At 38.3% G+C, this 19,549-nt stretch overlaps 1 protein-coding gene across 1 annotated transcript in view; it reads right to left on the minus strand.

Moving 5' to 3' along the window:
- LOC146378768 (roundabout homolog 2-like) overlaps nucleotides 1–19,195 on the minus strand; it is an 80,638-nt gene extending 61,443 nt beyond the window's left edge. The window contains exons 1-2 of the mRNA XM_084941807.1: nucleotides 18,562–19,195; nucleotides 14,970–15,296 (exon numbers count right to left, since the gene is read on the minus strand). Coding sequence (XP_084797933.1) covers nucleotides 14,970–15,296; nucleotides 18,562–18,616 — 382 coding nt within the window. The 5' untranslated portion in view covers nucleotides 18,617–19,195. The remainder of the gene's footprint in view (nucleotides 1–14,969; nucleotides 15,297–18,561) is intronic.
- Nucleotides 19,196–19,549: the final 354 nt, after the last annotated feature.

A 19,549-nucleotide genomic window follows, 5' to 3' on the forward strand; every position in this document is an offset into this window, starting at 1 on the left:
ATGGCCCAGACTCATCCAATAATGACACCTCCCTCCCCTCTCTCTTCACTGAATATGTTTATCCTCCCTGTTTCCCTCTTACTCAGTTTTTGCTCAGAACACATTTCCATTCGTTAGCACACTTGCAAGGAAAATGTTATTCTATTAGGGATAATTTTCACTTCCTGTCTCTTCCTCAGAACACACTGTTCAAGCAATCATGGATGCCCTTGAAGTGAACAAAACAAACAAACAAACAAAAAAAAAAAAAACAGAAGAAGAGTGACTGACCCAGAGATTAGCAACCATGAAAGTCGGAGTTTATAATTCTAAACTGATGCTAAACACAAGCAGCGATGAAGCCTACTTTTTTGTGTATAATACTGAGTGCTGTTCATGATCGCATGGAAAGTGAAAAGGAACTCGTCCAAACTCGAACCAAAACTTATTACCCATGCTTCACTCTGTGTGACCACCATTTATCTACTGTCTAATCTCAATGCACTGATTGATACTGAAGAAAAGACAAGGGCAAAAAATAGAAGCACACCCCCTCTCCAACCCCATCCCCGTCTCTCCCTGATTCCTCATCACCATCATCATTTTCATCATTACATGAAATATGACCGAGAGCAGAATCCCACATAGCTGTGCAAATGTCTACGTGAGTTAGCATCAAGAAGACACAAGAGATATGCATGCATCATCTGGCCAGGAGAACATCACTTGTGGGGAGACAGCCAGAGGCCCTAAGGAGGAGAGGCACGGAGGAGGAGGGTAAGGCAAGGGGGTGGAGAGTGGTGGTGTTGATGGTTGATGGTGGTGGTTGTGTGTGTGTGTGTGTGTGTGTGTGTGTGTGTGTGTAGGGGTGGGGGGGTGAATAGAGGAGAATGGTAGAAAGCAGGGGAATACACTGTGTACAACAGAGGAGAACTGAGTGAAAACCAAAAACAGAATGTGGTACAATATTAGGGAAGAAAAAGGGATGAAATAAGTAGAGGATTCACTACGGCACAACCAAGGGAAATAATACAAAGAGGCAATCAGAGAAAATGGAGGCATAATATCCCAGCACTGCATAATCTCCACAGATTCAGGCATGATGCATAATCTCCACAGGTTCAACAATAGTCTGTGTGCCCTAATTCTGAGCCAATTACAAAGTGTGGTGTTTGCTTTTGCGTGCGTACATGAGTATGGATTTGAATAGGAGGACCTTGAATGTTCGAGTGAATTTAGGATTTGTGGCGAGGGGTGGAGGGGTGGGTGACTTCTCAAGAGTGCTGACAGCTGGGGTCCCCATCCATGCAGCATCTATGCCCTTCACTGACCAGATTAAAGCTGAAATGACAAATGCACAAAGGCTGGAAACATCTGTTCTGGAACGCACTGTCCGTGCCTCCCCACGTTGAGCTCTGTTGGTCACTTCTCAGCTCCAGTCCCCATGCGGACAACATCTGCAGCAATGGACTAGTACACATTAACTACTGGAGCATGAGAGACCAAGCAAACCAACTAACCATGGGAATAACATCCTTTACAGAGGAACACTTTATAAAACAGCCTTCTGCAGTGCTACAGTCCTATTGTCTCTTAACCAAAATGTTAATTTTGCAATGACTCGTGATTCTCATTGTAGCTCCCTCATATTGCATATCTGAATTTGTTCTAAATATAAGATTTATCATGTGACATTTTGCTCTTTCCCATTAGTTATCTGAGGCGTAAAAATGGTTACGGCCAGGATAACGTAGCGAGAAGAAATAAATTGTTGTGCTTTCCATGAAAATACTACTATTGTACACATAAGCATTTTTTTTCTGCCAAGCCAGTGTCGAGGGAGACAAACAGGAAAAACAGTGAAGAAGAACAATGTTTTTCTGAGGACTCTTTGGTAATGAAATCTTTCGCTTCTACAAAAATGAAATTTCACGGCGTGACATCCCTCATTGTGAACTACTTTAAGTATGGAATTAAGACTCTGTAGCTCACGACATGTTTCCCATCACTTTTCACTCTGATAAGGGATTTTTACAGCTGCAGTAGAGGGCTTAAAAGTCCTTAGATATAGTAGCTGCATTGACAAATCCATGAAGTAAAAGGTACCTGACTCATCCAACAACCTAGAAAATCTGTTTTGTACATGCAACATAAAAAGAATAATCAAGAATCTAAAGGATCATAGTATACCTGGTCTCTGGCATATACAAATAAAGAACAACATAGGACACGTGTGTGTTGGGCGCTGGAGAGGAGAAAGTAATAAAAGAGAGTGGAATGATAAGTGAGCTTTCAAGGTTGAAGAGAATATGAAATCAGAAAAAGCAGGGTTATGCAACTGAATGAAGAACTAAATAGAGTATTTGGTTTAAAGGACATTAAAATCTGTAAAGTATAAATCAACAACACGGTATGAGATGGTTAGTAGCCGTCTGATTATCAGAAATCCCACTTAGACCCCTGAAACACTAGTCCTGAGTCTACCATCTAACCACACCAAGTGTAAGTATCACTTACGTTACACAAACAGACACATGTCAGATGGGATGTAATGTTATTTGGTGCCTTGTTGCAATTACACCCTTTACAGCAGTTGAGAATAAATTAAGACACACATGGGTGCAGCACTTTATGGATTTGCTGATATAAAAGGTAGTGACAGGAAACATTCTGTCAGCCCACTTTGTCTTGTAGAAAGCATTTATTTATGAAATCACCTTAGCCAGGTAAAAGCACGAGCAGACAGATGCTCGTGAGTTTCGGGGTTAGATAAAAGAAAAATACTACATCCAGCAGATTTCATGAATTAATGAAGCTTCCGGATATTCCCATTCCTCTTTACTCATTCAGGTGTGTACTGTGGAAGCCTGATGTCATTTTATTGCTGCTCTGGTCCTAGCACTCTCAACATTTTGTGAATCAGAGTATAGGGTGGATGGACTTCAGCACAGACTGATGCAATGGGAGTGAATGAATGGGCAAACGGAAGTCTTGCGTGTGACACTTAGCAGTTATAATAGCGCTTTGGCCTAGATTGGGTAGAATGTTGGGTAGACAACATGAATAATAAACCAACTACAGAGACCCTCTGGCTGGTTGGTGATGTTCCTCACTCTCATCACCCCAGCCAGACTGAAGAAGGGAGTGGATAGGCACACTTAAGTTAGCAGTATTACACAGTGAAACAGCAGATATTTCAACACATTCACTGGCTTCCAGCGATGGTTAATATACCACGAAAAGAATGATGATAATACGTTTTAATAAAACTGCATGTGTTATAGTCCACGGGGGATTTTTTTTCTTTTTTTTGTATTAGGGCAATCTGCCTAAATATGCCCTCTAACCCACATCGAGAACATGCATATATTGTACATCAATAACTGCAGTGCAACAATTATGAAGCATTATCATTTTGCTGAGAGACACACGCCTTTGCTTTGTCACACTCAGATGCACACACAATCACACATGAGTAAAGACACCCAATCCCACACGCAAACACACAAATACAGTGTGAACACATTATCATGCTAGGGGTCACTTTAAATTACTGATTTCGTTTTACGTTAAAAAGAAAATTTAATTCTTAATTTAATTTCTGAATATAATCCATTACCCGTCCTAATAGCGTCATGCCGCTTTATACATTTGTCATAAAACATGGCTGGATGTCACTTTCTGAAAACAGAAGGCTACACCCAGCAGCAGCTTCTACAGATGACAGAAGCAATAAGTTACAGCTATATCTGTAATAGTGTGAAGGCCCCATTCAAGGTCTGCTAATGGAGTAGCTCAAGCCAGCGCCAACTCATCTAAAAGGAGATGTATAGCCATATTTCAAATTCAAATGTTGGAACACGACTGCATTAAATTATAGCCAGTAATGTACTGTGTTTGGCATCACAATATAATACCTTGAAAAGTAGACGGTGGTGTGTAATGAATCATTTTGTGATCCGTCATATTGAAAATGGATTTTGTAGCTGGTCTTTGCAAGCTCAACACAAACGTGTTGAATATAAAATGTTTTATGCATGGCTGAATTCTTCTGACAAATAATGTTACATGTATGTTATTTAATGGTCTAAAAATAAATAAATAATAATTCTTACCACACAGTCCTCAACTTAGGCATTAAAGTTGAAGGCTACTTTGACAGTAAACACATATCTTTCCTCGCTGGATGAGAAATCTGTAGCTGGAAGCTGCAACCCTCAACACAATTTTGAAAGAAGATTTTCAATATGTGTGCAGGACTCCTCAGGTAGATAGCAATATTTGGTTTATTCATAACAGCAATCCCCAGTCACAGGTTGTGACAGGTGCATGTGAGTAGCTTGACCCAATATGACCTAGCCACTGACTCAGTAAACACAATCACTTAAATGAAAGGATGACACTGACTGCTGCTTTCATTAGGATGAATTCTATAGTTACTGGGACATTATAAATCCAGACACTTTCAACTTGTGAATAAAATACTCTGTTTATAATCTGTCAGACTTGTAACTATTGATGATATTTTCTACTATTAGAATATTAAATGCCTTTGCCAAGCACTACTCCCTGAAGTCTTTTAGAGTGCTTGTTTTTATCAGACAGAGTTAGTGTTGTTTTCCTTTTGAAAGAATGTGAAAAATAGTCCCAAACGTGATGAAGCAATGCAGGATGATAAAATCCCAAGAGGGTAAAGATCAACTGACCATGAAAAGTAACCAGATTCCATAATTTAATAGTTAGCATCTGTTTGACAAGCAACCTTGTTTATCACTGACTTATGTAACTCAGAATTCCTTCTAAAAAAACAAACAAACTTTAGTCATCGTTTTGCTGGATAACATTAAAAGTGCTTTGTGAAGGGGGAACAGTTGTATTAGCAAGTTAGTGTCTTATTGTAAGTAAAATAAAATAGTGCTTATTTAAAGAAACATTTATTCAGTGAAATTCAGTGAGATATTTAAGTACATTTCCATTCTTATTAAATGTTGTCATTATATTAAAGAAAAAACATAACCACTTACAAGCATTTTAAATATGACACTCGGGTAAAATATATAAAACAAGGTAAAAAGACAGGATGTATATGGGGAAACAAATTTTGATGTATAATTAAGACAGAGACATGGAGAGGGGAATGTAAGATGTTATATCTTGAATTTCCACTTACATATAACTGATTCTCATCATAAATTAGAAAGTTGAAACAAGCTTGAACACAGCAAATCAAGCTAGTGTGCTTCTTCACGCCAGGCATATGTTTCTTCCAACCAACTGTAAGAAAGTGCACCAGAGCTCTTAAAGGTGTTTGCATGGTCCAATTAACACCAGATGCTAGCCCTTAGCTAACTTACCGAACCTCATAATGCACAGACCTCCAAGGAGTGAACATGGTCCAGTTAGCACCAGATGCTAGCCCCTTCACTCACTGTCTTCAGCCAAAAAAAAAAAATTAAAAAAAAAATCCATTAATTAGTTCTACTTCCTTGCCCTGGCCACCTCTATATCTGCAGTTTAGAAATACTTTTAACATAAAACTGCCTGAAAAGACAGGAAAATAAATATGTGGTTTGTATTTTCACTACCTGGAAGAAACAAAAGTATTCTCCTACACTACTATTAAGACCCCAAAACAAATCGAGAAACATATCCAACAGATTCTAACATGTTCATTTGGGATTCTACAGTCATAGGAGATATGACTATATATACAGTACAGATTAATTCAGTGTTCTTTGAATTCAACACCTATTCTATAAAATGTGACTAGACTCTCATCCAGAAGTAAATATAGTTTTGAAGCACTGGATAGAGTGAATTTCTTTAATAATTAAAAAAAAAGTTATTTAGCTATTTTTGTGTATATACGATATGTTTTCAATAAATGACCTCCGATAGGAAAAAGTTCAATGCTGAGCATTTCAGCTTTTCTCTACTTTGACAATCCAAGAGCTTGACCTTTCCAAATGCAAGGTCAACAGCAGAAATGAAGAAAAAATAACTAAGATTACTGAAAACTTATAGACATGTGTAGTATCCATTTTTGATGAACAGAAAAAAATCAAATATAAGAGCATGCACCATGCCTAGAGGAACATTTGTCATAAAATGATGGCATATATTTTACATGATTAAAAACAACAGCAAAAAAAAAAAAAAAAGATCTCCACACACATACTAAACAACTTGAATAGAAATAAAGCCACCTTACGAATCCACGTACCATAACCTGAAAGCTACTCGAATACATATTATTCACATCATCTTCAAAGATTTGATAATTATCACATTCAAAAAGCTTCCCATGCATACTAATGCCCACATGAGTGTGATCAGGTTATATTTGCATGTGGAGTCTTGATACCATTTTCCCTGTCTGAGCTTCACAATGATCTACAAATGAAAGCCACATTTTAAGTGCTGTGGAAAAGACTGGATAGTTAAACACCAACAGACGTTTAGGCTCTCTCTCTGTTGCTTATTGTCTAAAGTGAGTACATGTTTGGAACAGTTTGTAATGTGAATAACTATAATCTCATTATTTTACAAAAAGCCTAACTACCTAACAGGTGGAAAATCAGAATATACCAGTTGTGATTAAGCTGTGTTAACAATGCACCATGGTCTTTGTTTGTTTTTCATTTGGAAATTATATGATGATTCATTTGTGGCTATTTGGGGGCTTGTTTCTCTCTTTCACTTCAAGGTTTCTGTTTTTGATGCTATACTACTAATACTAATATAGCTACTGTAAATTATACTGTATGTAGCTCACTGACATACAAGAAACTGATGGCTGATTACAGGCTGCTTAGCAACACCAAAATGGTCCTATGGAGAGAAAAAAAAAGAATCAGTGTGACTGGGATCATAAGTGCACGTGGAGAAGCATCCCTTTTTTTGTGCAATCACCTCTAAGAGGTATTAAAGAAATATACGCTTGCACAGTTTTGAATTAATTTTTTACATCTGCTCGCATTAGATACAACTAACTTAATTGTGAAAAAAATGTTGAATAACCACACATAATACTGCAATGCTGCATCGATTTGGCCCAAATGTGCACGACAAATGTAACCTGCTAAAGTATGACGGCAAGTATTAATAATGCTAATGATTAAATTTGGTGAAAACCTGAGAAAGCTCACTTCTTATCAGCTGGGTTCAAAACCCTATACTGGCTTAACAAAAGCAGGGTAAACAGAGGAAAGACACACAAGGGCTGGTGAACTGGAAACAGATTGTACAATGTGGCCAACCTATCTACTCATACAAAACATTGACAGTCTGCCTAGAAACACACAGGGCTGGCAGGCAGACACTAACCCTGGGTGTTTTCAAAACAGTGAAATGCATGATTAATGGCAAGTTGCCACTTTTTGAAGCACCACAGAATGTCTCCCAATAGAACGGCTACTAAACCTTGAGTGATTTACTACGTTTTCAGACTCACACCATCAGTTCTAACTACAGGTAAGTACCTTAAAATAGTAATGACTGTTCACAGCAAAACTCTAAACCCAAATACTTACATACACAGCTTTCTGTAGAAAACCTCCCCATATGATATATACCAAATGTAAAGCATAAATATGATGATGTAGATAAATGATGCCTTCTATGAGATGCACTTTGTGAAAGAAGATATTTTCATGCCTGGAGAAAGCATTGCTTTGACTCTCACAGTACATTATACCAACCAGTAGCCTATGTTGCTCAGGGTAATGCACATCACTGAGGAGAAGACAATGACAAGGAAGCAGTGAGTGATGATATATATATCACAGCACAGCTATATGGCTGCAAACTGAATATATTGCCCATACTGTACATGTTGAACATAATTGGTAGCTCAATTTTATTTTAGTGCTCTTCTTTATATATGGTTTCCAAGGAGCAGCGCTTTTTTTTTAAATTATTTAAATTGGACTAAAACAATAGGTAATATTTTCTGGGCTTCTTTTGGACATTTTTTTATGCAGTTCTTGTACTAGATCATATTCAGAGGAATGTTCTGTCAACACATAAAAGACCACTTAATACGTGGTGTGCAATAATTTTAGAGAATAGGTAGAAAATAATATTTTTGCACCAACAGGATGATTCCTAAAGAGCTATTATTTGAAAACTTAGCCTGTCCTGGCATGGTGTGCAGTATTTATTTATTTATTTATTTTTAAATGAGGACAAAACAAAGAAGCGTTAGGCCTAAAAAGCTATGTTATTCCCTTTGGAAAATGGAATAAATCCATCAAAGACCTGACATAGGACCTGAGAGATGGATCTGATATTTATTCTGATCTATCTACTGTTCACTGAGAAAAATCTATGGTATGCCAAATAAACAAGAAGGAGACTGAAGGAATCAAATTCTGGTCCAAAGCCTCATCCATATGTGCAGAGAAGGTCAGGAAACCCGTTAAACCTGGAGGAGGCTCTGTCATGATTTGGGGCTGCATGTATATCACCTGTAAATCGATTGTCAACTGCTTTATTTTTCAGCTTGGCAATGATTCCAAACACACTTCCAAAAAGCACACCTAGAAAGAAAATCACACAGTGGAACATTATCAGTCATAGCTTGGCCTCCCCATTGGCCAAATGTCAACAATACTGAAGCAGAGTGGGACCATCTTAACCCTTTAAGACCTATTGGAGCAGAACTCCCTGCTTTGCGGAACTATTTTTAAATTCCAGTAGAATTGCAACCACATAAGTTACCGCAAAAATGTATTTTGCATAGGAAACCGGAGGAGTTGTACTTACATCTTATGCATTCAGCTTGTCCTCGGTTTGCTTGCACATGTGGCTTTGCAAAAATTGCACAAAGAGCACTTGCAGCAACAAAAACATAATATTCCAGAAACGCGCTTTTGCCGATCCGATCAGCTGTTCATAGCACTTCGTACATTGGAATAGACTTCAGCATGAACAAACGCATGTCTGCCATTACCTGACAAAACCGGAAGTGACGTGGGAAACGTATTTCTTTCCTTTAGGGCCTTTATAAACCTATACTGGTGTTTAAATGTCATGTTTGAGTTTATGCTTTTCTGTATAGTTTCTGGGACACTTAGAACTCACATTGCACTGTTGGAAATAGTTTATTTTGATGCACATGCTGTTTTTTTTGCAAATTTGCAATATAATATTTATTTTCGTTTTTCCTGCAGTATACAAAAATTGGTGTATCTAAAAAATAAAACTATGAAGACATTCAAAATTAATTTCCTGTGGTTGAAAACTATTTTCTGCAACTTTTTTGTATTTACAGTTTTGAAGTATATACCTCTGAAATTTCTCTAACTAGAAATATGTTTAAAAAACAAAAACTATTTTCCTTTTTTTTGTAGTTTATTGCACTTTTTTGCAATTTATGTACTTACTATGGACTTAATGCATACATATTATTACATTTCGGATATAACGGTTGTATTGATGTATAGCAACTTGTAATGCTCCCAAATATGGCAGTACACCATGTAAAAATATAAAGAGAAGCTCTGGCGGACTTGGTTCTATGGTGGAGAACAGAACAAAAGCAAACAAAAAAAAAAAGCTTTCGATAAAAGACGCCTGATGAACTATTCCTGAAAACTACTTGAAGAAATTACAAGAAATCCAACAATAAAAAGAATTCAGATAGTGCTAAAGAACAAAGAAAGTCTTACCAAATACTGACTTTCAAGAACTGTACAAACTGTCCTTTTAACTTATATACTTTATTTCCATTTATGTTTGAACATCTTTCAATGAACCACTGCACCTATTTTCCCATTTTCCAGGCAAAGTTTAAAGACGTTATGGGCAGCTCACACTTTTTCACATGTCCCACCTCGCAGACTTCAGTCTGAAATCAAACTGTCAGTAAATGAATTTATTCTTCTATTATACTAGAATTCCAAAATTTTGTGTTCAATATTTCAGCAAAAACGATTACCATAGGGAACTATGGTAAAAAATAAAAATAAAAATCTAGCACTAGATTTATCTAGCATTGTTTCTGCTTAGTTCACTAGTTGTCTGAGACTGTGAGGATTTAATTGATGATTGTCTGGCTGAGTGACTATACATCTAATTCTCCTAGCACAGTTGAACAGAAGGGGACTCGTCTTGTTCTTGAGTTTGGTGCTAATGAATACCCTCGCATCTGCCGCCTCTCCGCCCACAACTCCCTTCAAAACATCACCGTTCATGTCTTTCTGTCCCTTCTCTTAATAGTTTGAGGAAGCTGTTCTAATTCCATCAACAGCCACTCACTCTGATGATTAGTGCCAGTCCACTGGTGGCCTGGAGGTTGCACAGTTGTTTGTTCACGTTGCTCAGAAGTAGCGCTCAGCTGTAATGTCTGACTTAACAGAGTGAATATGTAAAAAAGCTGCCTCAGTGGTTGGCCAAGTGTGATTGTACACACTGACAGCAGGTGCCTGTCGATTATTAAAATTACATACTTGGATGTGAGATTCAGGTGACATGTTGCAACAGTAGCAAAAACACAATGGGTCTTGTTTATCAAGAAAAAAATACATGACATTCTAATAATAAACAGGTATTTTTTTCCTTTGAAATAGCTGATGTTATCATTTGTGTCATATATACACCAAATAAGACAGTCAGGAAATAGAATCTCGACAAGGCTGAAAATTCTTCTGTTTCGTGCCTTGCTATAGTCCATCAGCTTAGAAAATAAATATGCTCCCATTGTCCACAGGATAAAATTTATGCTCTCTAGCCTTCATTTTTTTCCACTTCTACTTATTCAGGGTTAGTTCAGTCTCGCTCAGCTAAGAGTCAATGTAAATGTAAAACATTTCCTCTGAAAAATCACAGTGCTGGAAAATATCCACAGTGCGCTAAAAGATTTAACAAGGAAGGAATAACCATGCAGATGGTATGAAAATATGTTAATGCTGTCCCTCTAGACATCACAGTTGTATTGAAGTCAGCCTGAAGCTAGATGATTAGGCACAAGAAGCAAGTTAAAGGCAAAGACTTTAAAATATGCCAATGTGTTAAGTGAATAGCAAATGAAATAATGGAGGAAATAAAGAAATGGTGAGTTATGCACAACAATTTCTTCAGATTTCAAGAAAAACTAACATTTTGTCTGTCCTTTTAGATGATTCTCAACAACAACAAAAAAACTTGTGGTTTAAATTTGCACTGTTACTATTAATTCTTTAACATGAGCCCTGTTAAGGCGTAAGGGGAGAAAGAAAATATGTGTGCAAATAGATGTTTTAGTATGGACTGGCTAATTTATATGACAAACAAATGTTGTGAGGTAAATCATTTGTTGATGCCAGGCTGTCAGCTGTAGGTTTGTCTGGCATATCTGCATAATTTACATATTTTAAGCTTTGCTGCCATCTTAAACAGCTGAAGTGTTTTGCATCACACGGAATGAATAATGTCTCTTCAAATTTCACTCAGACTCAAGCTCACAAAATGCATGACGAACCACCAAAATTGAGCTTGTATAGCACAAATGTACCCGAGGGAGCAGCACCCCTCTAGTTAGCTACATTTTCTGAGCCACTGGTTAAGATACAATGCTACAGCCCATTAGAAAATCGGAGGATGTGTGTGGACTCCTAAAGAAACAGACCATTCTAGAGCTAGACTCACTGTCAGATCATCCCCACAGCACTTTCATATACCCGTTTGCTCCCACCCGGAGCATTGCATGACAACTTTGGCTGCAGCAATACTGGCAGGAACCTGCAGTCCCTGGAGGAGTCATGTGATTATGCATCCCTGTAGCCATGATATTCTGAATTACACAGAGAAGACTAAAATCTGCCCGGCATGTACTGTCCTTTATGTAAGAAAGGCCATGGAAAACAAAAATGATCCCTTAACACTATGTACACAAGGCAGTTACTATAAATATAATACATACTGAAAATATCTGGATCCCAGTCTGGGCTTCCTTATAATAGACAAGATATACTGAGCTGTACAAATAGATTAATGAGTATTTGGACCATTTATGTTTTGTTTTTAGTTTTGCTTCTGTACACCACTGCAGTGGACATCAATGAAGATTGATTCATGTGAAGGCAATTATTAGGGTGGAAATCAAAATAATAAAGTTAGAATTGGGAAATTAAACATCTGATACACTGCTAAAAAAGAACAAATGCACTGACAAGAACAGCAACACCAAAAAGTAACATCTAACCAAGTCAAGTCATCTTGTGGGGGAAGGTGTATCCCAGTCAAAGTCATCTACATAAATGTAAATATTGGTCAATTGACGTTGCCAGAAAAAATGTGAAACGTTTTGAAAAAAAAAGAAAAAATCTTTGGACATATGAAACCAAGCTTGACTTGTTGAGGAGTGAAAAGTATGGCGAAGGAGAGAAACAGTTTGTGATCCAAAGCATACCACATCATCTGTCAAACATGGTTGAAGTAATGTTATGGCATGTATGGCTGCCTGTGGAACCGAGTGGTTATTGATGATGTGACTGCTTAAAGAAGTAGCACTAGCAGGCTGTGCTAGTGCTACTTCTCTGCTCAGACTCAGCCAAATGCTGCAAAACTGATCAGACAGGACTTCACAGTGCAAATATATAATTAATCAGAGCGCAGCAAAAGCAACCTAAGAGTTTCTCAAGGCAACAGAATGGGAAACTCTTCAATGGCCTTGTTAGTCACCTGATCTCGGCTCAATAGAGCGTACTTTTCTTTTATTAAAGAAAAATAAATTGAAGGCAGAAAGACCCACAAAAAACAGGAACTAAAGGTGGTGGCAGTAAAGGACTTAGAGAGCAGAAACAACATTTCGTGATATCCATGGGTTGTAGAATTCAGGCAGTCATTTAATTTACTTTTGGTAAATCCATTGAATTACTGCCATAAGTTTGCACTCAAATCACATTTCGCTTGTGTGATTTAAATTAACTAAGGTGGTGTAGAAAGAAAAAATACACACAAAAAAGTGTCATTCTCCAAATATGTATGGCTCTATCTAGAAATACGAAGTGTACTCATGAGGTGTACTCCTCAGAGCCAACACTGATCCTTCAAAATGTCCTCAAAATGATCAAGATGGTGCTTTGAATACAAAAAATATAAACCAATTGGTGTGGATTCAAGAATGTATCCTATGATGTGCAACAAAACATGCATTTCGAAGAATATTAAAGCTTTGCTGAGCCATGCTGAGGAAGACAGTTCTATATTTTCTAATATTTAGGTGTTGCTACTTTATTTTGGGTAAGTCACATTTACAACATATGTATGGTTGCTACACATAACATAGGTTTCTCACGAAAAACAAACCAAGAAACAATTTATAAGTAGCTGCAGCTTTAACAGTGACAAAGAATGTGAGAATTAACTCAGAAAATGAATTCAGAATGCCTGTTTGAGCTACAACATACAAATGAGCTTCATTGTGTTTAGGGAGAACCAGAAAATCCCCACAAAATCACTCTGACACAGTCACTGTGCTCATAAAGTAGGCATCTATTCAGTCAAGGGAATCAGTGAAGCCGCCAGAAGATGTGTCTCTTGACACTATAACGACAGTTTTGGGTCTCTGGTTTCTTTATGAGAAAGAATTATTCACTATCTTCAAAGACAACTGTACAGCTCAAGAAGTGCAGTGTAAATGTGATACAAAGTGCAGTGTAAATTCCGATTACAGTGAGACAGGGATGCTAGATAATACCAGCTATAATACCCGACACCACAATGTCTCGTTTTGTATGGGGAAGCCAATGTTGTATCCTCTGACGCACACATACACAGAGACACACAGTCATTCTTATGGCTCGATTTGTATGTCCTATTACATTGCCAGCATCTTCTTAAGCCTCAGCACTTCCAGGACAGTTCACTGCCTTGAAACAAAGATGATCATCAGTAATATCATCAGTAAAAGAAGACAACAGAAACACAAGACAACAGGGACTGAATACAGCAATAAGGCAAAGAGATCATGGGGTGCACAAAAAGAAGGCACAGAGATTTCAGATAATGTCTTGAGCTACAATTAGCTTCATGGTTCTTATCTCAGTTTTTTTCCCTTCCTGTTCTGTGACTTCCCCATAAAGCCAAGGGTGACAAATCAGCTGAAGCCACAACAGTGCCATAATTCTGACTCTGACATGTTCTTGTTTTAACTGTAGTAATGTAATTGTAGTACATCATAGTCAAATCATTAGGTTCATGTCTTATATTCACCTATTTTGGAATTAAAAAAGCAAATATAACAGAATGCCATGGGTGGATGAATATTTTTTTTAATTATTATTTTAAAACCAAATTGCAATATATTGTTTGCATGGAATTCCCCATCTGTGCTAATGATAAACACAGAGCAGGGGAGACGGTGTGGGTGTTTTTGTGTGCATGCATGTGCGTCCGAGCGTGTGTGCATCTTGTTCATGGCAAGAAATCAGCTCAGTTTAGCACATAATGGAAATGTGAATAGCCCAGAGCGCCTTTCTCCCACACAGGGAGAGAACTGGCTGGGAGCTGGCCGCGTCTTTCCAAATCCAAACACTGAAAGGGAGTTCGCTGGGTTAAAATCCTGCCTCCTTTTGCTCTCCATCCCTGGAGCGATTCACAGCTTTGCCCATACATTACTCAAACAGGTCATCCAAACAGGTCTCACTAGCAGTCAGGAAACATATTCACACACATATGCGCACACACGTTATGCACACGGCTGGGTAAATTAACACACACTTGTAGGTTCAGCGGAAAGGTTATGTGATCTTGCGTGCACTGTGACAGATGACATCAGATGACATATACGGTAGCACAACAGCTCCACATTGTTTGCTTAATTTAACCTCTACTTTTTTATGCAATATTAGCACATTTTCATATTTTCATATACCCCACAAAAGGTTACCACCCTCACCCATGCTCCATATTCATTTATTTCCCTTTTTTTTCATGCAACATTGAGATTTCTTTGACCATGTTATTACCTTTGTGCCTAGAGGGGCACAATGAAAAGTCAAACTTACGTGCTACTTCTAGAGACGCGTTCCGGCTTTTGGCCTCCCCCAGATAGTTTCGGGCCACGCAAACATAGATGCCATCGTCTGGCTTGCTCCGTCGTCCATGAACGATGCGCAGGAAGAAGAGGGACCCACTGGGAAGCAGCATACGGTGGGAACGGGGATTTTCCCTGTTTGTCTCAACACGCTCCCCGTCTTTGTACCATTCCACCGTAGGCGGTGGACGACCCTCTGCCTTACAGTTGAGAGTGGCTGGCTCCCCCTTGGACACAATGAGGTCAGAAGGGTGTTCCACAATGCGGGGAGGGAAGTCTTCCTGGCGAAGACGAGACCCTAAAGGAAAGGAATGATGATAATGTTTATTTCATATACACATATATTTCTTTTTTAACCAACAGTATGTTTGGGATAAAGGTTGGTAGCCCCTGAGTTACCAAAAACAGCAATAGCAACTACGAATGAGCAACCTTTAAAAGTTAATAGGCACTCAGAATGCACTGTGTCATACAACAGCCGTAAAACAATACTGGCTTATCACAGTTTCTCTAATATAAAAAAAAGAGAAAAACAGGGAATTGTTGATTATCATACTTCTTTTGATTAAAATAATGACAGCTGATGACAAAGAGAAATCTTGGGGAATTATGTTGGAAAATAAGTAATGGTTTTCGTCTGTCACTAAAATAATAATTTCCACTGCAATTTAAACTGTAAATCATGCCTCTGCATCAATTTGTAAATATGATTGGTGGAACACACAAAGTATAATGTGATTACAGTACCTGGAAAAAAAAAGAAAGCTGATTAGTGTCAGGTTTTTATTTGCTCTACAATATGCTGTGTTACTAAACTGAAGCTTCCATATTTACTTTCACAGACAGGAGCTGAGGAGTCATTACATCTCATTAACTTTTTCATTAACACGTTCCATCAAACACTGACATCATCAAACATGTTGTCACAGTGGGTGTATAACAGCAGCTGCTACAATGGATTTTTTGATTTGTACTTTAACACTAAGGATGTGCAAAGTTCACTATGTGCTTTTCAAATCAACGGCTATATTTCGCCATAAATAATATTTACGTTTTAACCCCCAGTATTTGATAGCTGATCTCCATCAAATGTCACGGGAATGCCTGATTTTTTTTTTCCATTTATTGACCAATTCAGTGGTGTTTCATATATTCCACCTCTAAATGTCACAGAGTAATGACCCGAATGTAGTGGCACTGTGTTTGTTTACCGACATGACAATCTCACAACTTTCATCTGTTCCATGGTGTATGAGCACATTATAATATCTGAGTTAAAAGGTCTTCTCTGTCGTGTGCATACAAACAAGTCAAGTGTGTAGTGTTTAAGTCGCTAGAACATACTTTTTCGACTGTCTTAAGGAGAAAATAAATAAGATATATAATAAATAAATGAAAGTGATGTTTGGCACTCTCTTGTCTTTTTAACTGTGAGGGGGACAAATCATACAAACTGCAGAGGCAGCCGTGATCATTGACTGCTCTACAGCAACTGAAATAAAGTCATAAAAGTGAATCAAAATTGATGTGATGGTCTATAATGTTAAGAGGTTTGTTGACAAAAAGCGTTCCATTAGCTGGCACCAGCATGCCAAAGCAGGGAGATACACTGCGTATTAAAAATGCTTTTAAAACTCTATAATCTATAACATTTGTGTGGCTCTGCAAAGTCACACAAACACATATTTTGTGAAATACTGGCTTTGTTTAATTGGTCTTCCCATTACCCGGTCTCCACAGTAGCTAATGCAGAGTTTGAGGCTTGTTCTGTCAGACAACAGAATTTAAATTAGATGATTTAAGTTGTGGGTGGCACATTGGCTCAGTGGTTGGTACTGTCATCTAACAGCAAGAAGGTCCTGTGGGGTCCTGTCAGTCTGTTGGCCCTGTGATAGACTGGCATCTCATCAGGAGGGGGTTGTCTATTTCTTACTTGGGGCAGGCTCCATGCACACTATGACCCTGAATGTAAATGAGTGAAAAAAGAAGGGAAAGATTTTGATTTTTTTTTAAAAATGTAACTCCTTAAAATGGGGGTTAAAAAGGCAGATATAATTTAATGGAGTCTGAAAGTAAAGAGTTATATTTAGATACATTTAGAACAGTTAAAATATTTTTAAAATATTTTGTCCAGGTCCAGCCTTTGAGGCTCATTTTTCTTCCCAAGTATGTCCGTTTAGTGAGAACTATCCATGGTGCTGAAGCACACGCTCAAAGCCTTGCAGAAAATAAGTAGTTATTTGGGAGCTTACATGCAGTGGACACTTTGATAAAAACCAGGTTACGCTGACAGTGTTTTACCAGTACAAGCTTCAGCTTATAACTTGGAAGATTCCTTTAACTGAAAACATAAAAATGGGTATGCTGGATGTGTATATCTCCATATTAATACATATATATCCACAGAAACCCATTTAAACCAATGCAACAGCCATGCATTAACAATGGCTTATGATGTAACTGTCAGAATGTGCTGATTCAACCCAGTAAATGTATAGAAAAATGTGGTGTGCCAATCACCGGAAACACCTGTCAGCAGGAGTCCAATACAAACTTCAACTCCTATGATGACCTCAGCGTTCAATCAACACCCGCCCCCCAACTACAGGTTTCATAAAGATGAGATGATTGCTGCTCTTGTGTGCTGCATTGACACGCTGTACCATATAAACTCAGCATTTCCAGTGTACAGGAAACACCCATTTCAAAAGCCACTTTATGTGCTGTGTAGTGCTTACACCTGCACACATTTACTCTACTGACACAGATTTGTGCTATATGGGACAAAGTAGCACAAAACACTTCAGGAGATTGAACAACACAAGATTCTTGAAATGTAAAGGTGCAAATGAATTTTTGTGCATACAGTGTTTATGTTAAAAGGTCCATTGTTCTGAACACATGCACACTTTGGGAGAGATTTTAAGACTATGTGAAGGTAGACTGCCTCCACGTCAGACTAGACATTTCAAATTTGAGACAGCAGAAGGTCCATTAAGTTAACTGATCAACCTGAACGTGAGGCCACGTATCTGACGCAAGATAAAGAGAATTAAAGCAATATGTGGGTCCAGCAGGAGCCATTATAGGTTTCGACATGAGTATAACATGACACTGAAGGAGCAGAAAATATTATTTTTTCAGATAATATAGGGGGGAAAAGTTTGGCTGCCTGGACTTTTTCTTTTTTTTTTTTTGTCAGATTACTCAATATTGATAAGCTGTCAACCATTTAATTCAAGTCAGCTAAGGGTACCCCGTATAAATAAATAATCACTTTGTCTACCTAACCATTAAATAGTTGGTCTGGAACAATATCTTATACAGGGGCTAAACTAAAAAGAAAGAGAAGAAAGTATATAATATGATGACCAAGAATTGAAGGGTGCCAGCTGTTAATCACGTACCATACTCAGTATCTTCTTGGTGGACTTAAGCTGGAATCACTGTGGTCGAATACGCATCGGGTCACAGTTGACTATTCTTTCTATAGCATAACGTGGGACGAGACATCCTTTTAACCACGACGCTAAGTAAGAGATGCATGCACTGTATGAACTTACCATAGGTCTGGGTGTGCAGAAGTCCACAGAGAAATAAATACTGTAGAGGACCCATTCTGGCATATTGGCCTCGTAAGCTATCGGCGCATGAATTCCTCCTCAAGCAGAAACAAAAAAAGAAAAAATGAAAAAGAATCTCATCAATCCTGTTTTCACTTGTGAGACTTTGTGACGATTTGTGAACTAAAATAACCAAAACAGTTATTGTAGCCGCCGAGGGAAATCGTTCTCATTCACATTCACATGTCCATTCTCCCACTCCAAGAGCGCACAAGTAAGCTGTGGTCTGTCGACTCGCCGACACGTTGGCAGTTTCTGCAGTCACCAATTGCAAACATCACCGACGCCCAAAGACCCTCCAGTGACTGTCGGTCCCCCAGTTCAGACGCATTGGTCTGATACTTTACAAGGTCCGACGGCGGTGGAACTCATCCATCCCTACGTGGGACAAGTTGAGGGATGAAAGGTGGAGACGGGATTCAGTGAGAGGTGAGCAGCTGAACGGTGCAGCACAGCACAGCTCAGCCCCTCCTCTCCTCTCTCCTGCCCTGGGAGAAAAAGCCGCGCGAATGTAACAAGCACAATAAATCTGAGCATTAAAACTCAGCAGCAGTTTAGATCTGAACTGGTACAGCTATGGTCAGGAGTCGTTTTCTTTCTTTCTGTTTTTCAAGGAGATCACAGACAGCTGATATACTCATAGGCATAGTCAGCAACATGATGAGTGTCGAGTAAATGAAAGCGCGCTGTTTTGGCTGGCTTCTATTAGATTTTATTTCCTTTCATTCAATTTGTACTTGGACTGATAAGATCTTAAAGCACGCCTTATTATTCCTAACTGTTATTTCAAAATGTTATTATACACGTATAAATATATATTTAGCTAGTTCATCTCCGTTTGAATGAATTAAAACACCAGAATGCGTAACATACACTTGCTCGGTTTATACTTTTAGAGACTCGGTGTTAGATCCCCCAACACATTATT

The sequence above is a fragment of the Perissodus microlepis genome, chromosome 10 (genome assembly GCF_051167445.1).
Source record: "Perissodus microlepis isolate ML-2025 ecotype Zambia chromosome 10, ASM5116744v1, whole genome shotgun sequence".
NCBI classification, from domain to species: Eukaryota; Metazoa; Chordata; class Actinopteri; order Cichliformes; family Cichlidae; genus Perissodus; species Perissodus microlepis.